At 39.2% G+C, this 22,114-nt stretch overlaps 1 protein-coding gene across 1 annotated transcript in view; it reads right to left on the bottom strand.

Annotated features, from left to right (window-relative positions):
• Nucleotides 1–22,114, bottom strand: part of XRN2 (5'-3' exoribonuclease 2) — a 94,005-nt gene that overhangs the window by 23,075 nt on the left and 48,816 nt on the right. Inside the window, exons 18-26 of the mRNA XM_079783977.1 lie at nucleotides 21,065–21,172; nucleotides 20,883–20,972; nucleotides 19,971–20,043; nucleotides 16,716–16,799; nucleotides 15,096–15,193; nucleotides 14,401–14,480; nucleotides 13,204–13,260; nucleotides 3,746–3,814; nucleotides 3,519–3,650 (exon numbers count right to left, since the gene is read on the bottom strand). Of these exons, the coding sequence (XP_079640103.1) occupies nucleotides 3,519–3,650; nucleotides 3,746–3,814; nucleotides 13,204–13,260; nucleotides 14,401–14,480; nucleotides 15,096–15,193; nucleotides 16,716–16,799; nucleotides 19,971–20,043; nucleotides 20,883–20,972; nucleotides 21,065–21,172 (791 nt within the window). The remainder of the gene's footprint in view (nucleotides 1–3,518; nucleotides 3,651–3,745; nucleotides 3,815–13,203; nucleotides 13,261–14,400; nucleotides 14,481–15,095; nucleotides 15,194–16,715; nucleotides 16,800–19,970; nucleotides 20,044–20,882; nucleotides 20,973–21,064; nucleotides 21,173–22,114) is intronic.

Raw genomic sequence — 22,114 nt, forward strand, 5'->3', positions numbered from 1 at the left:
AGATTATTAACAAAGTTCAAAATAGTAGCTGATATTGTGACAGCAGATGTTCATTTGCCCCACCAAGATTCTTAATGGATAATCATTTAAACATTAATTACTGTAGGCCAGGCGTCCTCAAACTACGGCCCACGGGCCACATGCGGGTGTTTTTGCCATTTTGTTTTTTTACTTCAAAATAAGATAGGTGCAGTGTGCATAGGAATTTGTTCATAGTTTTTTTTAAACTATAGTTCGGCCCTCCAACGGTCTGAGGGACAGTGAACTAGCACCCTGTTTAAAAAGTCTGAGGACCCCTGCTGTAGGCAAAAATTAGTTTATTCTTTTTTTTGCATTATATTTCAATTGTGCTCTGTCAGTGTACAGTAGTCTCTTCGTACCTAGGGGATTGGGTCTAGGACTGCTTGGGGATACCAAAATCCAAGGAGTCCCTTACATAAAGCTAGAGATCCGATGCACGAAATTCGTGCAAGAGTAGGCCTTCCTTCCCCCGGCTGCCGGCACTGGCTTCTCTCTGGCACCCAGGACTCTGGCTTCGTTCAGAAGGTCATCCGGAAAGATGTCCGGTCAAATCAGCATATCAGGCTTTTATTATTATAGATGGTGTAATATCTGTACATAACCTGTATTTGCATATAAGCTATACCAGGGTATGCCTACGATCACTTCATTCACATGGACTCAAGTGTAGTACTTAACATGGGGCAAATTCAAGTTTTGCTTTTGGAAATTTTGGGGGATTAACCCCCACAATATTTTTGATCCCAAGTTGATTGAATTCGTGAATGTGAAACCTGTGGATACAGAGGGCCGACAGTATACACTACTCTACTCTATATCATGCTTTTTTTTTTCAATTTAATATATCAAACATTTCCCTTTATCTTTCATAGTGTTCAGAACTGTAATACACACACACACACACACACACACACACTGAGTGGCCAGATTATTATGCGTTCAGAGATCATAAAAATCTGGCCACTCAGTGTGTGTGTGTGTCAGTCAATCCTATCTAATAAAAGAGTAATATGCAAATTGACCATCACTCCAACACACAAGATGGCTGCCCCCATGTGGACACAAGATGGCCGCCACAAAATGGCCAGCAGGGGAGGGCAGTTGGGAGGGACCAGGCCTGCAAGGGAGGGCAGTTGTGGGCGATCAGGCCAGGAGGGGAGAGCAGCTGGGAGGGACCAGGCCTACAAGGGAGAGCAGTTGGGGGTGATCAAGTCTGCACGGGAGGGTAATTAGGGGTGACCAGGCTGGCAGAGGATGGAAGCTGGGGGCGACCAGGCCCACAGGGAAGGACAGTTGGGGGGGACCCAGGCCTACAGGGGAGAGCAGTTGGGAGGGACCAGGCCTGCAGGGGAGGGCAGTTAGGGGTGACCATGCCTGCAGTGGGGGGGGGGGGGGGGGGGGGGCAATCAGGCTGGCAGGGGAGCAGTTAGACATCAATCAGGCTGGCAGGGGAGTGGTTAGGGGGTGATCAGGCTGGCAGACAGAAGTAGTTAGGGGCAATCAGGAAGGCAGGCAGGTGAGCAGTTGGGAGCCAGCAGTCCTGGATTGTGAGAGGGATGTCCGAGATTGGAGAGGGTGCAGGCTGGGTTGAGGGACACCGCCCCCCTCTGTGCACGAATTTCGTGCACCAGGCCTCTAGTGTGTGTATCTATACACACACACACACACACACACACACACACGAGGCCCAGTGCATAAATTCGTGCATGGGTGGGGTCCGGCCAACCTGGCGAGGGGGAGGGGACATGGGTGGCTGGCCAGCCTGCTGGTCGAACTCCTGGTCGAGAGGACAATTTGCATATTAGCCTTTTATTATATAGGATATACACTAAGTGGTCAGATTATTATGCGTTCAGAGATAATAGTCTGGCTGTGTGTGTGTGTGTGTGTGTGTGTGTGTGTGTGTGTATAACTATAGAATACTTTCCAATGTTTATGTCTCATATTTTACTAAACCATTCCTCTCATTTAGTACTAGCATTATAGATAACAAGGCTCTGAAGGTAATTAGGCATGTAACTTTATGCTTCTCTACAATTATTTTCTCAGGATAAATTCCAAGAATTAAAAACTTGTATCTAAGTTAAGAGCATCTTCAGAACTCAGTATTCTACTTAGAGTTTCTTCTATGTTGCTTTAGAAAACAGTGGAAATAATGCAAAAAGATATCTTAAGAATATTTTAGCCCAGCCAGCATGGCTCAGTGATTGAGCATCGACCTATGAACCAGGAGGTCATGGCTCGATTCCCGATCAGGGCACATGCTTGGGTTTCAGGCTCAATCCCCCGTATGGGACATACAGAAAGCAGCCAATGAATGATTCTCTCTCATCACTGATGTTTCTATCTCTTGCTCCCCCTCCTTCCCTCTCTGAAATTAATAAAAATGTATTTTTTAAAAAAATATATTTTAAATTTGCATTTCTTCTATTATTAGGAATAAAGGCTTCTAAAACAATCAACCACAACAGCTAACATTTCCAGTGTTGATATCTATTCTAAAAGCATTTGCTAAACATTAGCTCACTTAATACTCACTACAACTTTATAAGGTAGGTATAATTATTATTCCCATTTTACATATAGGTAACAAAGGCATAGAATGGTTCAGTAACTTGTACAAAAATACCAAGTGGTAGAAAAAGCATTTGAACCCAGTCATTTAGGATCTAAAATCATGCTCTTAACCACTTACTATGCCACATTCACTGTGCCTTACTATTCATTGTATTAAGTACATGCTGATGGTGACCTAATGTCTAAAAGCATGTGTGTAAGGGGGTAGAGTAAGGTTTTCCAATGTATTGAAAATATCTACTTATGAGTTATCATTATTAATTCATAAACAATAGCTCATTAATGTTTCCCCCAACCTGTTCTTTTTATCCCAGCTTGTCACCTGTTATTGTTTTAAGGTCCCCCTCTCTATAAGTAGTTCCCTCAGTAACTAGGAAAAAGACAATTAAATAGCTAATAAGGGCAAAGTATAAAAATCAGAAATTCACAGAAGAGGAAATACATTACTAGTAGACATGTTAAGAGAGACTCAATCTAACAGACAAAGAAATGAAAATTCAAGCAACAATGAGGCACTGCTGTTTAAACAATGGTTAAGCAAAACTCTAGGAAACTGGTGGCTTTGTGTACTCACGTACTGTTTAACACTTTAAAGGGATTCTGTCATTAATTCGGCTAAAACTTTCTTAAAAGTAAAAAGAATGTTTTATTCTCTTGAAATAACTATCAGAACAATAGCAAAATTTTAAAAGAGAAAACAGTGGAATTCTCAAACAACACATAAAGTAATACATAAACTAAAGAAAGAGCAGTGAATTTAAAACAGAAGAAAAACAGGAAAGGATAAAAGTCATTAAAATATCTGCAAAAAAGTTGTATTAAATAGTCTCATAAAGTATCTGTGACATAATACTGACTTAATGCTTTGTGGATGAGTCAGAAAAAGCAAAATATACAAATGACAGAAATCTAACACTCACCCCAAAGTCCTGAATGCTGCCTGATCCAGGTGGACAGGCCGCCGGTCCCGATTAAAGCCAAGCTGGGGCTTCCACTGCCGCCCATTGCTGGATTTTTCCCAGTCACCAGGTTTCAGTACCGGTGCTGGTTTTCTGACCATTTGAAAATACAAGAGTTACGGGGATAAACACTGTTCATAAAAAAACAAATCCAGACAGTTTATATTTTATAACTGCATTGTTGTTACCTTGCTCCTGGAAGCATCACAGCTTTAAAAACATAATCTTCGGCAAACTGTGGGTCCTTAAAATTAATACTGGAAAAGAACAATACACAACTTAGTGATTAGCCTGACTTAACCACCATATAAACTGAGATACTTCTCATGTTTAAACAAAATAACTAAAATTTACGTCTTCAAAAATTATTTTAGTCAATAAATATCTTCCTTACCAAACTGTCACTAATTCTTAGCCTTCATGTAACTTTCTGTGGGAAATTCTAGCTAACTGAGGGTGATCACAGATCTTTAGTAGAATTGCCTCTACTCTTAAAAAAATTCTAATATGATATTAGAGACAGGTGGAAGAGGTTTACAACAAAAATCTTCCATTTTGTACAGTCCCTGGCAAAGACTCTCCCTCTAGCATTCTAAGGAAAATCAGGTCTTGTTGCAATAGGAAAAGATACGAACATCAATAGAAACATCCTATATAATTAAAGGGTAATATGCAAATTGACCAAATGGCAGAATGACCGGTCGTTATGATGTGCACTGACCACCGGAGGGCAAAGGCTCAACTCAGGAGCTGCCCCCTGGTGGTCAGTGCGCTTCCATAGGGGGAGCAATGCTCACCCAGGAGCCCTGAGTTGGGCTCACAGCTGGCAAGCACAGCAGTGGTGGCAGGAGCTCCTCCCACCTCCGCAGCAGCACTAAGGATGTCTGACTGCCAGCTTAGGCCCGCTCCCCGAGGGGGATGTCAGTTGGTCATCCCCCTAGGGCTTCCGGACTGTGAGAGGGCGCAGGCCGAGTTGAGCTCCCCCAACCCCCACCCCGAGTGCATGGATGTTGTGCACCTGGCCTCTAGTTTGTAAAATAAAAAAATACACACAAATAATCTGGGGATGGGGGGGGGCGGGCGCGGCGGCGAGGAAAGGGGTGACACCGAACTTCCCAGTTGAACCCTGTATTCTTCTCTACTAATGTGTGTTTGATAATTAAACAGTCACATTTGAAAATTATGCAAAAACTTCTTTTATAAGGCTGTACATTCCAACTTTGAGTATATAATAAGCTGGGTCAAACTTCCTCTCTGGTGGTATGTATATGTGTCCATCCAAAGGTTGGTAAGTACAATAGTCATCCTTCTGACAAAGCAATGCCTCTCTGGGATCCTGGATATGTGTCTGATTTATACTTAAGGATGCTCATAACATTAGTATTCATCATGTGGAAAAACTGTAAAACTTAAGTGCATTAATAATAGAAACTATGGTTCTTTCTAAAAATACTTAGTTGATATTTTAAACATTTTACTAATAGAATAATGACATGGGAAAATATATAGTATATTTACAAGGGACTAGACATATATTTGTCAAAAGGTCAACAGCGATATTCTCTGTATAATCAACCATCTCCTTTCTTTGTGTTTTTTAATATTTTCCCAAATTCCTCCAATGATTAAAAGGTTTTAATGAACTGGTGGACATTTACGTATTTATTTAACACATTGCGGACGGATCACAAGAATTCTTGCTTCATATTACACAGTGTTTTACAAAGTATCATACTTTAAGATATTAGCTTGTAAGAACATTTAACAAATAACTTTAATATGCAATGGGTATTTAATTTTAAAGTGTGCCTTTAACATTTATGTAAAACATTTTTTGTACTTACTCAATAGAAACTTATCTGGCCAATGGGTAAAGCTAGCAATAAAACTACTGGTCCACAATAATATATTTTTACTGATTTCGGAGAGGAACGAAGAGGGAGAGAGAGAGAGAGAAACAACAATGAGAGAGAATCACTGATGGGCTGCTTCCTGCATGCTCCCCACTGGGGATCGAGCCTGCAACCTGGGCATGTGCCCATGACTGAAACTGAACCCGGGACCCTTCAGTCCGCAGGCCAACGCTCCATCCACTGAGCCAAACCAGCTAGGGCACTTGTTGACATTTTTTAGATAACTAATTTTTTTTCTCTTCAAATACTGGCACTTAAAATTATTAGGACCCGCCCGGCTGGTGTTGCTCAGTGGTTGAGCATCGACCTGTGAACTAGGAGGTCATGCATTTCCGGTCAGGGCATATGCCTGGGTTGAGGCTCGATCCCCAGTAGTGGGTATGCAGAAAGCAGCCAATCAATGATTCTCTCTCATCATTGATGTTTCTATCCCTCTCTCTCTTTTTCACTCTGAAATTAAAAATTTTTTAAAAGTATTAAAAAATAAAAAAATAAATAATTAGGGCCCATCTGTTATAGAGAAACTTTCCTTGCAGTACGATTTAATTATATTTTAAGTACACAAAAAGAGTTTCATTTATCATAAAAATGCTATGAGCTCAAGAACAGCTAAGCTTCATTTACTCTATCTGTTCCTCTTACAACTCACTTTTCACTAGTAACTGTCTTTATCGCAAATGTTTTCTACTTGGGCAAAGTGGCTTAGGTAGGGCACATCAGAATAGGCAGTGTTAAAAGTTTAAGAGGGTGACAGAGAAAAACAGTAGTTAAGTATTTGGTCTCATTAGTGCTTTGCAAATACAAAGAAAAAAGAGAAAATTGGTAATAAGGCAAGATTTGTAACTAAAGTGTCTCAAAGCAGTTATCTCTGTGTCAGCAGGACTTGTCAGCCCAAGCAACTTTTATAGTGCCCACTTGCATACATAGTCTCATGGTGGGAGTGGAGGTATAAACGCATTGAGCTTGCCTCTTCTTCTAATAAATAGGAAATGTTTAATTAGTTTTCTAAGGAATAAAGTGAAAAAGGCAACAATAGGCTCGGAGTCAAAGCATGTGTGTGCACACATCTCCCACACACAAGTCTTTGTGAGTGTGGAATAAAAGCATGTGTGTAAGGGGGTAGAGTAAGGAGACCAAAGAAAACATCATCATCCAAAAGGTTATGGTTATAGGATGGCAGAAGAAATAATGGAACAAAGACATTGAAAGGGGTCTTAGGACCAAGGAGTAGTTCAGTTTAATTGGCGCAGCCTTCTTAATAGGGATCTGGGAGAGAAGTAAGCCCTCAAAAATGATTTTGAGTGACTACAGCCTCAATTCTTCCAAGGTACATAACTCGTATCATTCTAAAGACACAGGACACAAACTGACTCATTACATGCAACGGAGGCTTTAAGTTCTCAGACTAAATTCTCAGATGGGACCCAGTTGTGAAGGGCTGGATTGGAGTGCCAAAGTATGTGAACAGAAGTGGGCAGTAAGACAGGATGGCTGAACTGGGATATTGTTGTGAAGGGCTTATTCTGACTACAATGTGAAGCTACTTCAAGATGTCAGTAAGGGAGTAAATGCAATCAAAGATGTAATTCAGAAAGAACCACCCAGCAGCAGTGTGTGAGAGCAGGGGGAAAGAACCAAAAGGAGCTTCAACATGTGCTTGAGGTGGGAATGTTGGGCAAGCAAAAGAAATGGCAGGGCTGGAAATGAAATAGAAAGAGAGAACATTCAGCTGAGGGCTCAAGATGAAGATCTGCAGTCATGCACAGAAAGAGCTGAGACTAAGAAAATGAAGGAGACAGCTAAAGTAACAAGCTATCAGGGAGAAGAGATAATCCCAGGGCCATAGGGATAATCTCTTCTGAAGGACAATGGTTATAACAAGAGATTTAATAAGCTAGCTGAAACTAATGCTTGGGAAAACAGATCCTTTTATCTGGCAAATATGTGCATATGTGCACTTTACTATATGCCAATTATTCCTCAATAAAATTGTTTTTAAAATTGTTATTCATGCTCAATAAGGAGAAATATTTCCAAGCTAATAGGAAAACTATCTCCAAGATCTTCCTTAGTTCTTCTCACAATACTTAACAGAGTGATCTATATACTTAACATGGAGACAGAAAAGGAGTATCTGAAAATAAGCTTGGAGGTCCCTACTGAAGGGACAATTGACACTATTAAGGGGTAATGGTAAGATATGTACACATATAATACCTCAATAAAAAAAAAATAATTACAAAAAAAAATAATAATCTCAAAGAGTAAAGAATTCTTTTCCATTTGATCTTTGAGAACAATTTGAAGATTTACTCTTTTCTAAAATGAGCTAATTAAGAGATTTAGTATTTTCACTTATTAAGAGATTTTAGTATTTTCATTTGTTTCCAAAAATATGTACTAAGAATTATTATTGTTTTTAGAAATAACAAAATAAATAACAAAAGAAGCTAGAGCACAACTCAATTGCACTTTTCCAATGTGATAAGCCACAACTTGAATAAACATTGTAAACGTAAAAGAGTTACACAAGGCAGGAACCCATTAAGCAAAAACCAGAGAGTAACTTTCATTTCATCCAAACTTTGGAAATTCCTGAGTTTTTCAGATTTATGTAATTCAAATTCTTATAGGTAGAGGATTAAAAATAATAAAAGTAATTTTATTTAATAAAATACAGAAATAAAAATACTGGAAATCATAAAGGGGAAACAATCCAGATCAGGCCTTGACAAATTTCCACCCCAGAAACAAAAGTGATTAATAATGAAGAGTTTATCAGGGGAGGGAAAGCAGTAAAACCGAGATAAGACAGAAGCACTGTCAGGGAGGAAATGAGTTAACAGAACAGCTTAAGGACTCAACAGGCTACTGAGCTAAGAGATTTGTGCTTTGATTTATATTGTTTCATCTAATTCGCTAAACAGGAGAAGTATTTTTAACCATTTGTTCCAGGTGGAATAATGCGGACATACCCAGCATAAGGTTCTATCCACCAGACCAGCTCTGACCCAGAAGTAGCATAATGGATCCCTTCCTTGGCAGATAGATAACCTATTATTTTCATCACCTGTCTTCATAAACACAGTAAGGACAAAATAAATATAAATTTAAAAGCTAAGTATGGTTGAAAGTAAGAAAACTGAACAGTGGTTTTACTTGTACCACAAGCAGCACTTTAAAACTGTAAGAAGGAAATACTGTAGTACTGTAGCGCAGTCTCAATGGAAAAGGAATAGAATGTACAACACCTTCTTCCATATCAGTTCATTTTAAGAATTATCCTTAGAAAATTCTATTGTTTGAGAGTGCTAGCACACTTCACAAAGAAAACTCAATACCAAGTTTAATTTTTCCTCTACCTTTTCCTGATACATTCCCTAATTAATGTTAAATCAGCATACCGATGCAAACTGTTCTTGCAGAGAAAATTTTATGATTCTTACTAGAGGCCCAGTGCACAAAAATTCGTGCACTCGCGGGGGTCCAGCTCCTGCCATCGCTGCTGTACTTGCAGCCATCAGCCCGGCTTGTGGCTGAGTGGAGTTCCCCGTGTGGGAGTGCACTGACCACCAGAGGGCAACTCCTGCATTGAGTGTCTGCCCCCTGGTGGTCAGGTCGCATCATAGCAACCGGTCTTGCCGCTGTTAGGGTCAATTTGCATATAACCCTTTTATTATCTAGGATACTTGACATTTTAAAACACTTAAAGAGTTTATACAGGACTTAAGACATCTTTTCTGACATTCTTCCTGAAGAGGTTAAGCAGTTCAGTGTCCTATAAAGTACTATAAGCAGTGGAAATTAAACCCTCCCAAGTGTTTTCAACCATGAAGTCTGTTACTGATTGCATGTACTCTACTTCTTTCAGGATTTGGATTTCAAACTATCTGCTTGCCAACTACAAGCCTTAACTTTTTGCACTCAGATGTTGAGTGTGACTCGACACGGTTAGCATCGGTAGCAACTCTTTTTATACTCTTTGAATGTATCAATAATTTGAAACATAAAAAAATCCAAATAAGTAAGTTTGTATGAAAAGAAACTCCAGTTTTTTTATTCTACTGCCGCGCTTTGTAAAATCTGGGGTATTTAAAAAATTAAATCCTGAGTAGAATAAAGGAATCGAGAAAAAAGCGAGTGCAAAGGGTTAATATCACTACAGTAATCATCCTATCTAATAAAAGAGTAATATGCAGATTGACCATCACCCCAACACACAATATGGCTGCCCCCATGTGGTCAAAGATCCTGCCCCTATGTGGACACAAGATGGCCACCACAAGATGGCCAGCAGGGGAGGGCAGTTGGGAGGGACCAGGCCTGCAAGGGAGGGCAGTTGAGAGGGACCAGGTCGGCAGAGGAGGGAAATTGGGGGCAAACAGGCTGGCAGGGGAGCAGTTAGACATCAATCAGGCTGGCATGGGAGTGGATAGGAGGTGATCAGGCTGGCAGGCAGAAGCGGTTAGGGGCAATCAGGAAGGCAGGCAGGTGAGCAGTTGGGAGCCAGCAGTCCTGGATTGTGAGAGGGATGTCCGACTGCCCGTTTAGACCCGATCCCACCGGGACATCCCTCAAGGGGTCCCAGATTGGAGAGGGTGCAGGCTGGGCTGAGGGACACCCCCAAGCCCCCATGCACGAATTTCATGCACCAGGCCTCTAGTATATAAAATAAAAGGCTAATATGCAAATCGACCGAACAGTGGAATGATCGGTCGCTATGATGCACACTGACCACAGGGGGAGTGCCACTCAGCCAAAAGCCAGGCTCATAGCTGGCAAGCGCAGTGGCGGTGGCAGGAGCCTCTCCTGCCTCATGGCAGCACTAAGGATGTCCAACTGCCGGCTTAAGCCCCGCTCCTAAGCCGTCAGTCTGACATCCCCCAAGGGCTCCCGGACTGCAAGAGGGTGCAGGCCAGGCTGAGGGACCTCCCCACCTCAAGTGCACAAATTCCATGCACTGGGCTTCTAGTGGTTATAAGAAGAAGAAACATCTTTACACACATTCACATTTAAAAAAAAAATAAAACCTCCCTGAAGATATAAAACATTCTATACCTTGGCTGATCCATTCAAAGGTGAAAAAGTTTGAGAAACACTCCTCTGTAAAAGTAAATTTGGGCTTCTTTATTTTTTAATCCTTATCCAAGGATATGTTTTCATTGATTTTAGAGAGAGAAACATCGATCAGTAGCCTCCTGTACGCACCCCGCCTGGGGATCGAACCTGCAACCTAAGTGTGTGCCCTGACCAGGAATCAAACCTGCAATCTTTGGTATACAGGACAAAGCTCCAAGCAACTGAGCCACCTGGCCAGGGCACTTTGGGCTCTTAAGAAGACTTTGGTAAACACTGGTTCCAAGACTGTGAACAACTGAACTTTTACCTAAGTTTAGAACTATGCTAAGACCTGACAATGCTGCTGTTGAAAAGAATATACAAAGATTATATAAATTATAGATTACCTTTGAAAGAGAAGAAAAGTAATGGAGGATAGGCTACAAAGGAAAGAGCATTTGAAATAATGGGAGAAGGCACAGAGGTCGATGGGATACTGAAAGGACCAGCCTGGGTAAGGAGGTGTCCTTGAGGAACTGTGGGGATTCAGGCATAGAACTATAGCTTTGCCAAATTATGATAGGCCTTGAAAAAGCAAGAGTATAATTCTACCGGCACTACATCGTAACCAAAGTTTTCTAAAGGGCAGTAGTCTTTTAAGAAAAATAAGCTTTATGTCAAATGCCAACAGATTCAGTGGGAAGGAAGGTGGAATCAAATAAACCAGCTGGGAGAGCACTACAGTCATCCGGGAGAGAAGCACAAAACAGGCTCACCGTGAAAAGAAAAAAATGTTCCAGAATAGTGGTGCAGAAATAGGGAGTAATATAACATGAGAAGCTAAAGCATATAAGATGCTCCAAAGCCTGGGCAACTGGGAAAGAGGACGTCCAGGGACAGAAAGAACAAAGCAGCCAGGAGAACTGGGGAGGGACAAAGGACAAAGTTAGTTTGGAACATGCGTCTGAGGTAAACAAAGGTGTGTGTGCATGTATCTGTGTATCTACTCCAGAGGAAAATAAAATTTCACCAGGAAAATAACTTTTCTGTAATTTAAAATTATATGCAGGATTTATACATTTAAAGTTAACAAATAATTACTCTAAAAATAAACTATGTCAAATTACAATGGAGGAGGAAGATAGCCCAGTTCTATTCAAAATTAAGCTACTAATAGGTTGAATGATATATGAAATCAGAACTGGAAAAAAAATCTCCTAGATTATATATAGTTAATTGTATTCTCTATAGGTCCTTCTATGAGTTTTAAGACACCTCAATAATCTCTATAATATACTTTCTCAACACTACAGATAAGACATAATGTGATGAGAAGAACTCACCTAAACACACCTGGGTCTGAGATTTGTTTTATAAATTTAATACTCTTGTGAACACCAAATAATACCAAAGGCTCTTTCAGGATCAAAAACAACAAACCAACAACAACATCATACAAACAAAAACTCCAGGATCTGTCAATTTTGTAATGCTTCCCTTGGGCAATACTCTCTATACTAATTAGAAAGCTAAGTAGGAAGGCCCTTGAAAACAAGCATAGAAACCGAGGAACACAAGCAAACACGTGACAATCCAAAGAGAAAACTGATGGGATTAACTGGCCTGAAACTCTGTGGCAAGCCAGAGACTCCAAGGGTTAATACACAGTGTCCACACCAGATCTGTGGGAGCCAGACTGCTTGTAATGGGCATAGGAACATGGCTTACAATTCTAAAGTCTACCCTTAACAAAAGAGCCCGAAGTCAAAGAGTCAGGACAAATTATGTGTAAAGATAAACTAAAGCAACTAACTGATATGGAAGGTTTTCCATATTCACAATGGTTTTCTTTAAATAAAAGCCTTTCTAGCATGCTACCTAAATCCATTCACTATAGGAAAATAAACACGCTTATACTTCACAATGAGAAATCTAAAATATTTCCTGAGAGAGAAATAATAAGAATGAGTGGGAAAGGAGGATTCAAGAATAGCTTTTACAAAATCCTTGAACTGCTAGGATGTGTTTGCTTTACTCTTGTCTAAAGACTGAAGAAAATGACAATATAAACCCTGCCATCAAGATTATTGATTATATACAATAATTATAGAAATCATTAAGTTTGTAGATCTTTATTCTTAACAGTCATATTACATTTTACATTATTTTACTCCACAGAAAATCCTGTCATCAAAGAAATAAGGTATAAATAAGTTTATAAATAAGCAGAAATTAGAGTTTAAAATAAATTTTTATTGAATTCACTACAAATTCATCCTATCTCATCTTAATCAAAATAAGGTACACAATAGTTTTTAAAATTGTTATTTCAAAGTGAAGTGGTATGGGCCTCTGGTGTACAGATCCCTGTTTGCTCGTATATAGCAAACTACTCCTAGAAATTCCTACTTTCTATCTCCTCCCACTTTTCTAATCCAGGGAGAATTAGAGGTTGTCAGGGGAAACTAGAAAACAGAGAAGCAAGCTTGTTAAATCAGTAACCTCAACAATATACGTAATTTAAAGTCAAGAGGCTCTGCTCTAAAGTCTGCAACACAGGGACTTCTCCAATCTCAAAGCATTGGTGGAATAATAGCTGCCATTTCCTTGTGAATCGGAAGTCTTCTTAAACTTATTTGCAAGTTCAGAATGCCATGAATTTTTGGAAAACTTACCTGATTGCAGTGTTCTGTGTCAGATCCCGTAACATGGGAACAGGAGAACATACTACTCTAAGGAGAAATAAGAGAAGAAGCATCTATTTGTAAAGTGTAACCTTTCAGATAAGTGGAAATAAGATGTTGCTATGTTTGTTAGGCTTTAAGAAAGAGAAATCATTAAAAAAACCTATCTCCCTAGCGTGTAATCTCATCAACAGAAAACAATTATGGGCAAAGGGCTTATATCAGAATTTATAAAGAATATCTACAAACCAAAAGGGGGAATTCGGGAACAGAAAAATAAATAGAAAAGGAGAACAGGTATTTTATAAATGAGGAAAACCAAATATATGGCTTCATTCTCAATAATCAGAGAAATGCAACTATAAACACAAGATTCCAAGAAGTACCCATCAGAGTGACAAAAATTAAGGTTGCGACAATTCCAAGGATTTTACAAGAATACAGAGTAACAAGATTTCTCACAAATTGCCTTTGAGGTTATAAAACAGTGTAATCACTTTAAAATACCACCAAATATTATATAGAAAAAAATGAAGATACATATACTCTATGACCAGCAAATTCTATTCCTTGAGCAGCAGTTCTCAAACTCTGATCCTAGGGCCCCTTTACTTTCTTAAAAACTGATGATACTCAAAGAGTTTTTATGTTGGTTATATCTGTCAATATTTATCTATTAAAAATTAAAACTAAGAAACGTAAAAATTACTAATTTAAAGATACCAATAATACACCTATTACATTTAAGTTAAATAACATTTTTCATGAAAAACAACTATTTTTCAAAGCAAATAAAAAATGAGATCATTTTTAAAAAATATCTATATTATAGCTGGATTCTCTTATATGCTTCTAATTCAATGTAGCCTCTGGAAAACTCCACTGCACACTAAAGAGAGAAAGAGTTGACAATAGTAAGTAACACCATAATGTCTCCGTATGTTTGTGAAAATAGTTTTGACCTCATGGCTCTCCTGAAAGGGTTTGACGAACCCCCTGGACTCCCTGCACAAAGTGGCATAGCTATTATGTCAGAGCTGGGCTTTGACTCCAAGTCTTTTTTAGTCCAACAAGTTTTCTGTTGTTTCATTTTTCTATTCGTAGAAAATAACACATTTATGGAACAAGGTAAAAATTCTAACTAAACTTTGTCCCAGTCATATCAATTATATACAAATGAAAGCTTACTGATCTGGAAGAATGGCTTCTTCATCCAAAGAAAACTTTCCTTGAATCCCATGACATAATTCAGGTGGTACATCCACTGGCTGTGGAAAAATGCATTCCTGATTATATATCCCAAAAGAACAAAAAGCAGAGACTGAAACATGTACTTCTACACCAAAATCATAGTAGCATTATTCTTAAGACCCAAAAGATGGAAACAACTTAAGTTCTCATCAACAGATGGATAAGCAGAACATGGTGTATACATACAATGGATATTATTCGGCCATAAAAGGAGTAAAATTGTGACATATGCTACATGAATGAACCCTGAAAACGTGCTAAGTGAATCGAGTCAGACACAAAAGAACAAATATAATTCCATTTATGTGAGGTACCAAGAATATATAGGTAAATTCATAGAGATAAAAAGTAAGAGAGGTTACCAGAGGCTGGGGAAGTGAAGAATGGGGAGGTATTGTTTATTAATATTGTTTAATGGGTGCAGAGTTTCTGACTGGAAAAATGAAAATGGATACTGGTGATGGTTGCACAATATTGTGTATGGTCTTAATGCCATAGAATTACACACTTAAGAATGGTTAAAATAATAATTCTGTTTACATTTTACCAAAGTCTTAAAAATGCATTCCTGATTAATTAAACAAATAAATATACTGTCTAAAAACACTCCATAATTGAAAAAGAGACCATACCTCTGTGGAACCTGTCTGGTATAGCTCTGAAATGAAGTCATGGAGTTGGTGATGTTTCCCTACAAATAAGACATCACCTCCAAGACTGTTTCTTCTAGCTGGGGACAAAGTAAGAAAAGAATAAAGATTAAACAATTACATCTGCAAGAGCAATATTTATGAGAATGAAATATGAAGCACCTATATTTTAAAAACTTTTAAGTTTACAAAAAATAATTATAATGACTATCAGAAAAAAATAGCACTAAGTGATATTATTCACAAAGAACCCACATTTTTACTGTAAGAAGAATATTCTCTGAGGAAACACAAATTGTATCATGTAATAACAAAGGTATTCTAAGGAAGGTTGATAAATTATTTCAATAGGTTTATTATACTGGTATTAAATCAACTTTCCAGTAGAGCTCAGCTCTGCAATTTCCCAATACTTTTAACTGTCAGTAGTATGACAAAATACCTCTTTTTGTGCAAAATAATATTTTAAAGTTAGCACTCTGAGGGCAAATGCTTTTGTTTCAATCTAACCATTTAAAAAAAGTTACTGTTATTTGGGGGAGATGATAGGAAAAAGAAAAGAGAGAGGAAATTAACGATACTCTTGCAACACACAAGGTTAAAAGATATTCTTAAAGTGATGCTTTCTTATAAATTTAATAAATACTTGTGACTTAAAATTTTTTATTTAATTATTCAATTTATGGAAAATAAATTTTAAGAAGCAAAGTTAACTTTTGTTAAAAAGAGGTAAAATAAATGACTTATGTCCCATTTATGGGAAATTTGACAAATGAAAAAAAAAAGGTCAAATTTTATAAGAAAACTAGAGGCCCGGTGCACGAAATTCGTACACGGGGTGGTGGTGGTGGTGGGGGGTGTGCCTCAGCCCAGCCTGCATCCTCTCCAATCTGGGATCGCTCTCACAATCCAGGACTGCTGGCTCCCAACTGCTCGCCTGCCTGGCTGCCTGATTGCCCCTAACTGCTTTTGCCTGCCAGCCTGATGCCTGATCACCCCATAACCACTCCCCTGCCAGCCTGATCAACACCGAACTGCTCCCCTGCCGGCCTAATTGCCCTAACTGTCCTCCCCTGCAGGCCTGGTCACCCCCAACTGCCCTCCCCTGCCAGTCTGGTCATCCCCAACTGCCCTCCCCTGCAGGCCTGGTCCCCCCTAAATGACCTCCCCTGCAGGCCTGATCCCCCCCAACTGCCCTCCCCTGAAGGCCTGGTTGCCCCCAACTGCCCTCCCCTGCAGGCCTTGTCCCTCCCCAACTACCCTCCCCTGCAGGCCTGGTCCCTTCTACTGCCCTCCCCTGCTGACATGGTCTCCCCCAACTGCCCTCCTCTGCCGGCCCGGTCACCCCTAACAGCCCTCCCTTGCCAGCCTGGTCACCCCCAACTGCCCTCCCCTGCAGTCCTGGTCCCTCCCAACTGCCCTCCCCTGCTGGCCTGATCGCCCACAACTGCACTCCCCTGCTGGCCATCTTGTGTCCACATGGGAGCAGCCAGCTTATGTGTTGGACTGACGGTCAATTTGCATATTACTCTTTTATTAGATAGGATGTAAAGTCTACATTACACAGACTCAATGTTGACCAAGTGAAAGTATAATTCTTACTCTCTTCTGGAGTGAGGTCTGGGTATACCTCTTCAAGGGCAGCTCGCAGCCTGCGCTCATCCACAAATGGCAACAGAGCAACACCTGGGGAGACAAATGTACACCAGCCACCCGAGCTATTAGAATCACGGATTCACCAATAAACATTTCTAGTAGGGTGTCCCTGCTAATATCCAAACATTTGGAACTGAACTCTATTAGCCAAATTAAAATTAACGTGCAAATACTTTCCACTTTATGGTAGAAGAAAAGATCCTTTATATTTTCCATCCTTAAAATGGCTCTTATGAAAAACCATGTTTGCTAAACCTTAACTCTCTGATGATAAAACTTTTTAATTAAATGAACAAGAGGTCCTCTGATATCAGTCTATGTTCTAGCCTTACTTACATTAGGAAGTCCTTGGGTAAGCCAGTTAATCTCCCAAGGGCGTGAGCTTATCCTTTAATTTTTCTAGAACTTCATTTCTTCTTTTGTAAAAAGATCATACAACTAAAATACTCAGAAGGGCCCTAGCCCATTTGGCTCAGTGGACAGAGCGTCGGCCTGCAGACTAAAAGGTCCTAGGTTTGATATCGGTCAAGGGCACATGCCTGGGTTGCAGGCTCAATCCCCAGTGGGCAGTGTGCAGGAGGCAGCCGATCTGTGTTTCACATGGATGTTTTTTTCTCTCTCCCTCTCCCTTTCCCTTCCACTCTCTCTAAAAAATATATATATATATGTACATATATATATATATATGTACATATATATATTTAAAAAAACATTTATGCATCAAAAGGACACTATCAACAGAGTGAAAAGACAACCCACAGAATGTAAGAAAATATATGCAAATCATGTAATAGATTAGTATCCAGAATATGTAAAGCATTCCTATAACAACAAAAACCCAATTCAAAAAATGGGCTAAAGACCTGAGTAAATGTTTTTCCAAAGAAGACATAGAAATAGCCATTAAGTACATAAAAACAATGCCCACTATCAATAATCATTAAGAAAATGAAAGTCAAAAATATAGTGTGATACCACTTCACACCAATTAGCATAGCTATTATCAAAAAACCAGAACTAACAAGTGTTGGCGAGGATATGGAGAAATTGTAATCACTGTGCATTACCTTACTTTTCCTCTTGACAATTTATACAACTAGAGGCCCAGTGCACAAATTCGTGCACGGGTGGGGTCCCTTGGCCTGGCCAGCAATCAGGGCTGGCCAGCAGGAGGAGGGACTGCAGGAGGTTGGCTGGCTGGGAGGAGGGACTGTGGGAGGCTGGCCGACTGCAGGACATGGGCTGTGGGAGCACACTGACCATGTGGGGGCAGCTCCTGTGTTGAGCCTCTGCCCCCTGGTGGTCAGTGTGGCGTCATAGCTACCAGCCAGTCATATGGTCATAACAGTCGCTTAGGCTTTTATATATATAGATGATATAATCATCAAGTCACCTGCATGCTTATATATTTACTTATATTTAATAAACCCACATAAAGACTTATTTTTAAAAATATATTTACATATATTTTTACTTTACTGCCTCATATTCTCCTCTCCCTCCACAAAGCATCTTCAAAAACCACCTAATGCCCCAATCCATTTGCATACAACAAAATATAACCACAGAGCACAACAACCCTAATCAATGGGTTGCATTTTCCATTATAATTTTATTAAAATAATATGAAATTTCCATTGTGACATAAAGTACAAGTCAAACCTAAAAAATCTCAAAATATAATAATTTATTTTATTTTTATTTTTTGAAATGTATTTTTATTAATTTCAGAGAGGAAGGGAGAGGGAGAGAGGGATAGAAACATCAATGATGAGAGAGAATCATTGATCAGTTATCTTCTGCTGGGGATCGAGCCTGCAACCCAGGCATGTAACCTTGACCAGAATCAAACCTGGGACCCTTCAGTCCATAGGTCGACGCTCTACCCACTGAGCAAAAAAGGCTAGGGCAAAATATAATAATTTTAAATTGTAAATTATTATTTATCTCCTTTTGCTCCAAAACTCTCTTTGAGTCATTTTACTGGTCATCCATACCACAGGGAATAACCAAATTAAAAGAGAGAAAACATGATTTACCAAACATGCTTATTATCCTAGAAAAATATATGGTGGAAGAGAGGTTAAAATGATTTGATGAAAGACGCTTACTGTGTGAAAAACTCTTTATTGTGTTTTACAATTAGTCATCACACATTTGATGAGTGTTAAGTAGCATGTTGAATTTAGTACTAATTTTATATTGCCACTAGAGGCCTGGTGCACAAAAATTTGTGCACTCGGGAGCGTCCCTCAGCCGGGCTTGTGCCCTCTCGCAGTCCGGGACCCCTCGGGGGATGTCTACCTACCGGCTTAGGCCTGCTCCCTGGGGGACCGGGCCTACGCTGGCAGTCAGACATCTCTCTGGCAGTCCAGGAGCCCTCGGGGGATGTCCGACTGCTTAAGCTGCAGTTGCACATCCCTACCGCTGCAGAGTAGGACATCCTTAGCGCTGCAGAGGAGGTGGGAGAGGCTCTCGCCACTGTCGCTGCGCTCGCAGCCGTCAGCCCAGCTTGTGGCTGAGCAGAGCTCCCCCTGTGGGAGTGCACCGACCACCAGGGGCAGCTCCTAGGTTGAGCGTCTGCCCCCTGGTGGTCAGTGCACGTCATAGCAACAGGTTGATCCACCATTAGGGTCAATTTGCATATTACCCTTTTATTATATAGGAGTCTTACAAAATATGTGAACAAAGGAATGAGAAATTAATAAATAAGAAATAAATTTTAAGTAATAATTAATGCCAAGTATTTAAATGAAATTTCTAATACATTTTTCAAACGTTTCAATGGCATACAAGTCAATCTCCACAGACACTATCTCTCAACAACCTAACAAGGTGTCAATGAGCTACTAACTGGAAGGAGCAAGTACCAAGTCCAATAAATTAATCACAAAGGAGATAAAAGATACGATGATTAATGTATTTCAACCCAATTTACTGTTTATCAGAATGTTGCTATTAAAACTACTATTAACCCTTTGCACTTGCTTGCTTTTTTCTCGAGCTGCTACTGATGCTAACCGTGTCGAACACCCGAGTACAAAAGGTTAATCATTGCTAATCCCAGGTTAAATGAAAAAAAACATCAAATTTTCACATATAATTCTTACAATATTTATTTTTCTTTTACAGTAATTCTTCCATCCTATAAATCATGTTTTCTCACAGTTTTAACAAAAAGAAGTAATATCTAAATTTTACCTTGCCATGCATACTTCTTTCCATTCAAATCAATAGCAAAATCTTCAGGGTAAAAGTCAATTATACTGGAATCCTATATCAAAAAGAAAAGTAAAGATTCAAAATAAAAGTTACATGCTGCTGTTATACAGGAATTTGTTATAATTTTCATTCAAGTTATCAAGCCTGATGAGAAAATGAGGTTTCATTCCTTTCAGAAACCATTAAGCTATCAATTGATTAATTCCAGGTCTAGTAAAACAAAATAAGCAATATTATTTTAAATGATGAAAAAAAAAGCATTATTATAGAACTGTAGAGCTGACAACTGTGGACCCAAGACAGTGAGCGAAGAGTTTATTGACTGCAATAATTCCTCCTTCCCAGCTTGGTCTCACTCTTTTTAGCTAGTACACAAAACCAGCTCAGAGGTGTTTCAGGTAGGTCAGTCTTCTGAGCTCTTGTAACCACCATAAAGGGCTGGAACAAGTCAAAACAGACTCAGCACAAAACAACTTGTCCTAAGTTCTACAGTGAAGTGAAGGCCTAGGGGTGAGGGGGTAGTGGTGGAGGGGGTCAAGGGGAAAAAAAGGGGACATCTGTAATACTTTCAACAATAAATATAAATTTAAAATCATGATAATAATAATAATAATAATAATAATAATAATAATTAAAAAATAATAATAATAAAGAAATGAAAAAAATAATTTCTCCAAAACACAAATCAGTGTTATTTACTGAGTGGGGTACTGATGCCAAGGAAAGCAGGGGTGGAAAAAGTAGTGAAAAATATATAGTAGAACTCACATACTTTTACTTTATTTCTATACTTTACTGTTTCAACTAAGATGCAAAAGCAACTATGACTAACATTAGTAAAATCTATGACAAAAACCCAGTTACCAACACACTCAAAATGCTAAGACTCACTGGATCACTCATGAGCTTTCGCCATGATGGAGGTAGAAAGTTACCACTTGCAGCTGGAAAAACTCCCATAAGTTGTTCCAGTGGTTTAAACTGCAAGAAAGAAAAAAGTTTCAGATAAGTTACACAATTTTTATCTAAGCCAAATTTCTATGAATTTAATGGCTCTAAATAATTAAGCTTACCGGTTTAGTGCCCTTCTCAAAATCAGAAGGCAAGTCCGCAATACCTTCAAAGTCTGAAGCAAATGGCGCATAATGGAACGGGTAATACCACTTCCAGGAAGCACAGCCCTCAAATCATTAATAACAATAACAAAAACAAAAATCTATGTTAATGATAGTCACAGCACAAATACAAACAAAAATTAGAATATTAACACACAACTTCTAGTATATATTTTATATATTAATTTTTCCCACAAGTCCTAAAAGTTATTTTGATTAAATCTGAACTTTCTGCAAAGCATCTAATTATATAAATATATAAAAGCCTAATATGCTAATTGACCCTCTGACCATTCAACCATTCGCTATGACACACACTGACCACCAGGGAGCAAATGCTCCAACTGGTAGGTTAGCTTGCTGTTGGGGTCCAGCCTATGGGGACTAGGCAAAACGGGCCAGACACGCCCTGGAGCCCTCCTGTGGTTCCTCTCTGACCTCTAAAACATTTCTTCTAATTAATTTCCTCTCAATGTGCACAAATCCGTGGACCGGGCCTCTAGTCTTTAATAATCAATTAACAGCAAAATTTGTATTTAGACACAATATGGTTATGATTTTTAGCCTTAACATGTTAAGTGCCCAGCCTGTTTTGTCTTCTGGACGGAAAGTGTAGTGTCAGTCACCAGTGACTGACATGGGGCTTAATGTATTCAATGCGTTTCTCTACAACTCTAGAGCTGCCATTTCCAAATATAACGAAGAGCAACTGCAGCTCACTTACTTGAGCCCATTTGTGTGGGTAAGGCACATCATTGAAACAGAGGTTGAGAGTAAAACAGCCAAAAGTTTCATTTTACAATTCCTTATATTTTCATGTGACAACTTTCTCTTTACCATAAAAATATTTAAGCATACCCATTGAAAAGAAAACAAAAGCAAGTAATACTCATAGAAATGAGGAGTTTTCCTGATAAGTGTTTGACTCTGTGCCTAATAAATTAAAATCTTAAGGGTAGTAGTAAAACATGAAATTAGAATATTTTACGATCAATACTATATCACTGT

The sequence above is a fragment of the Cnephaeus nilssonii genome (genome assembly GCF_951640355.1).
Source record: "Cnephaeus nilssonii genome assembly, chromosome: 11".
NCBI classification, from domain to species: Eukaryota; Metazoa; Chordata; class Mammalia; order Chiroptera; family Vespertilionidae; genus Cnephaeus; species Cnephaeus nilssonii.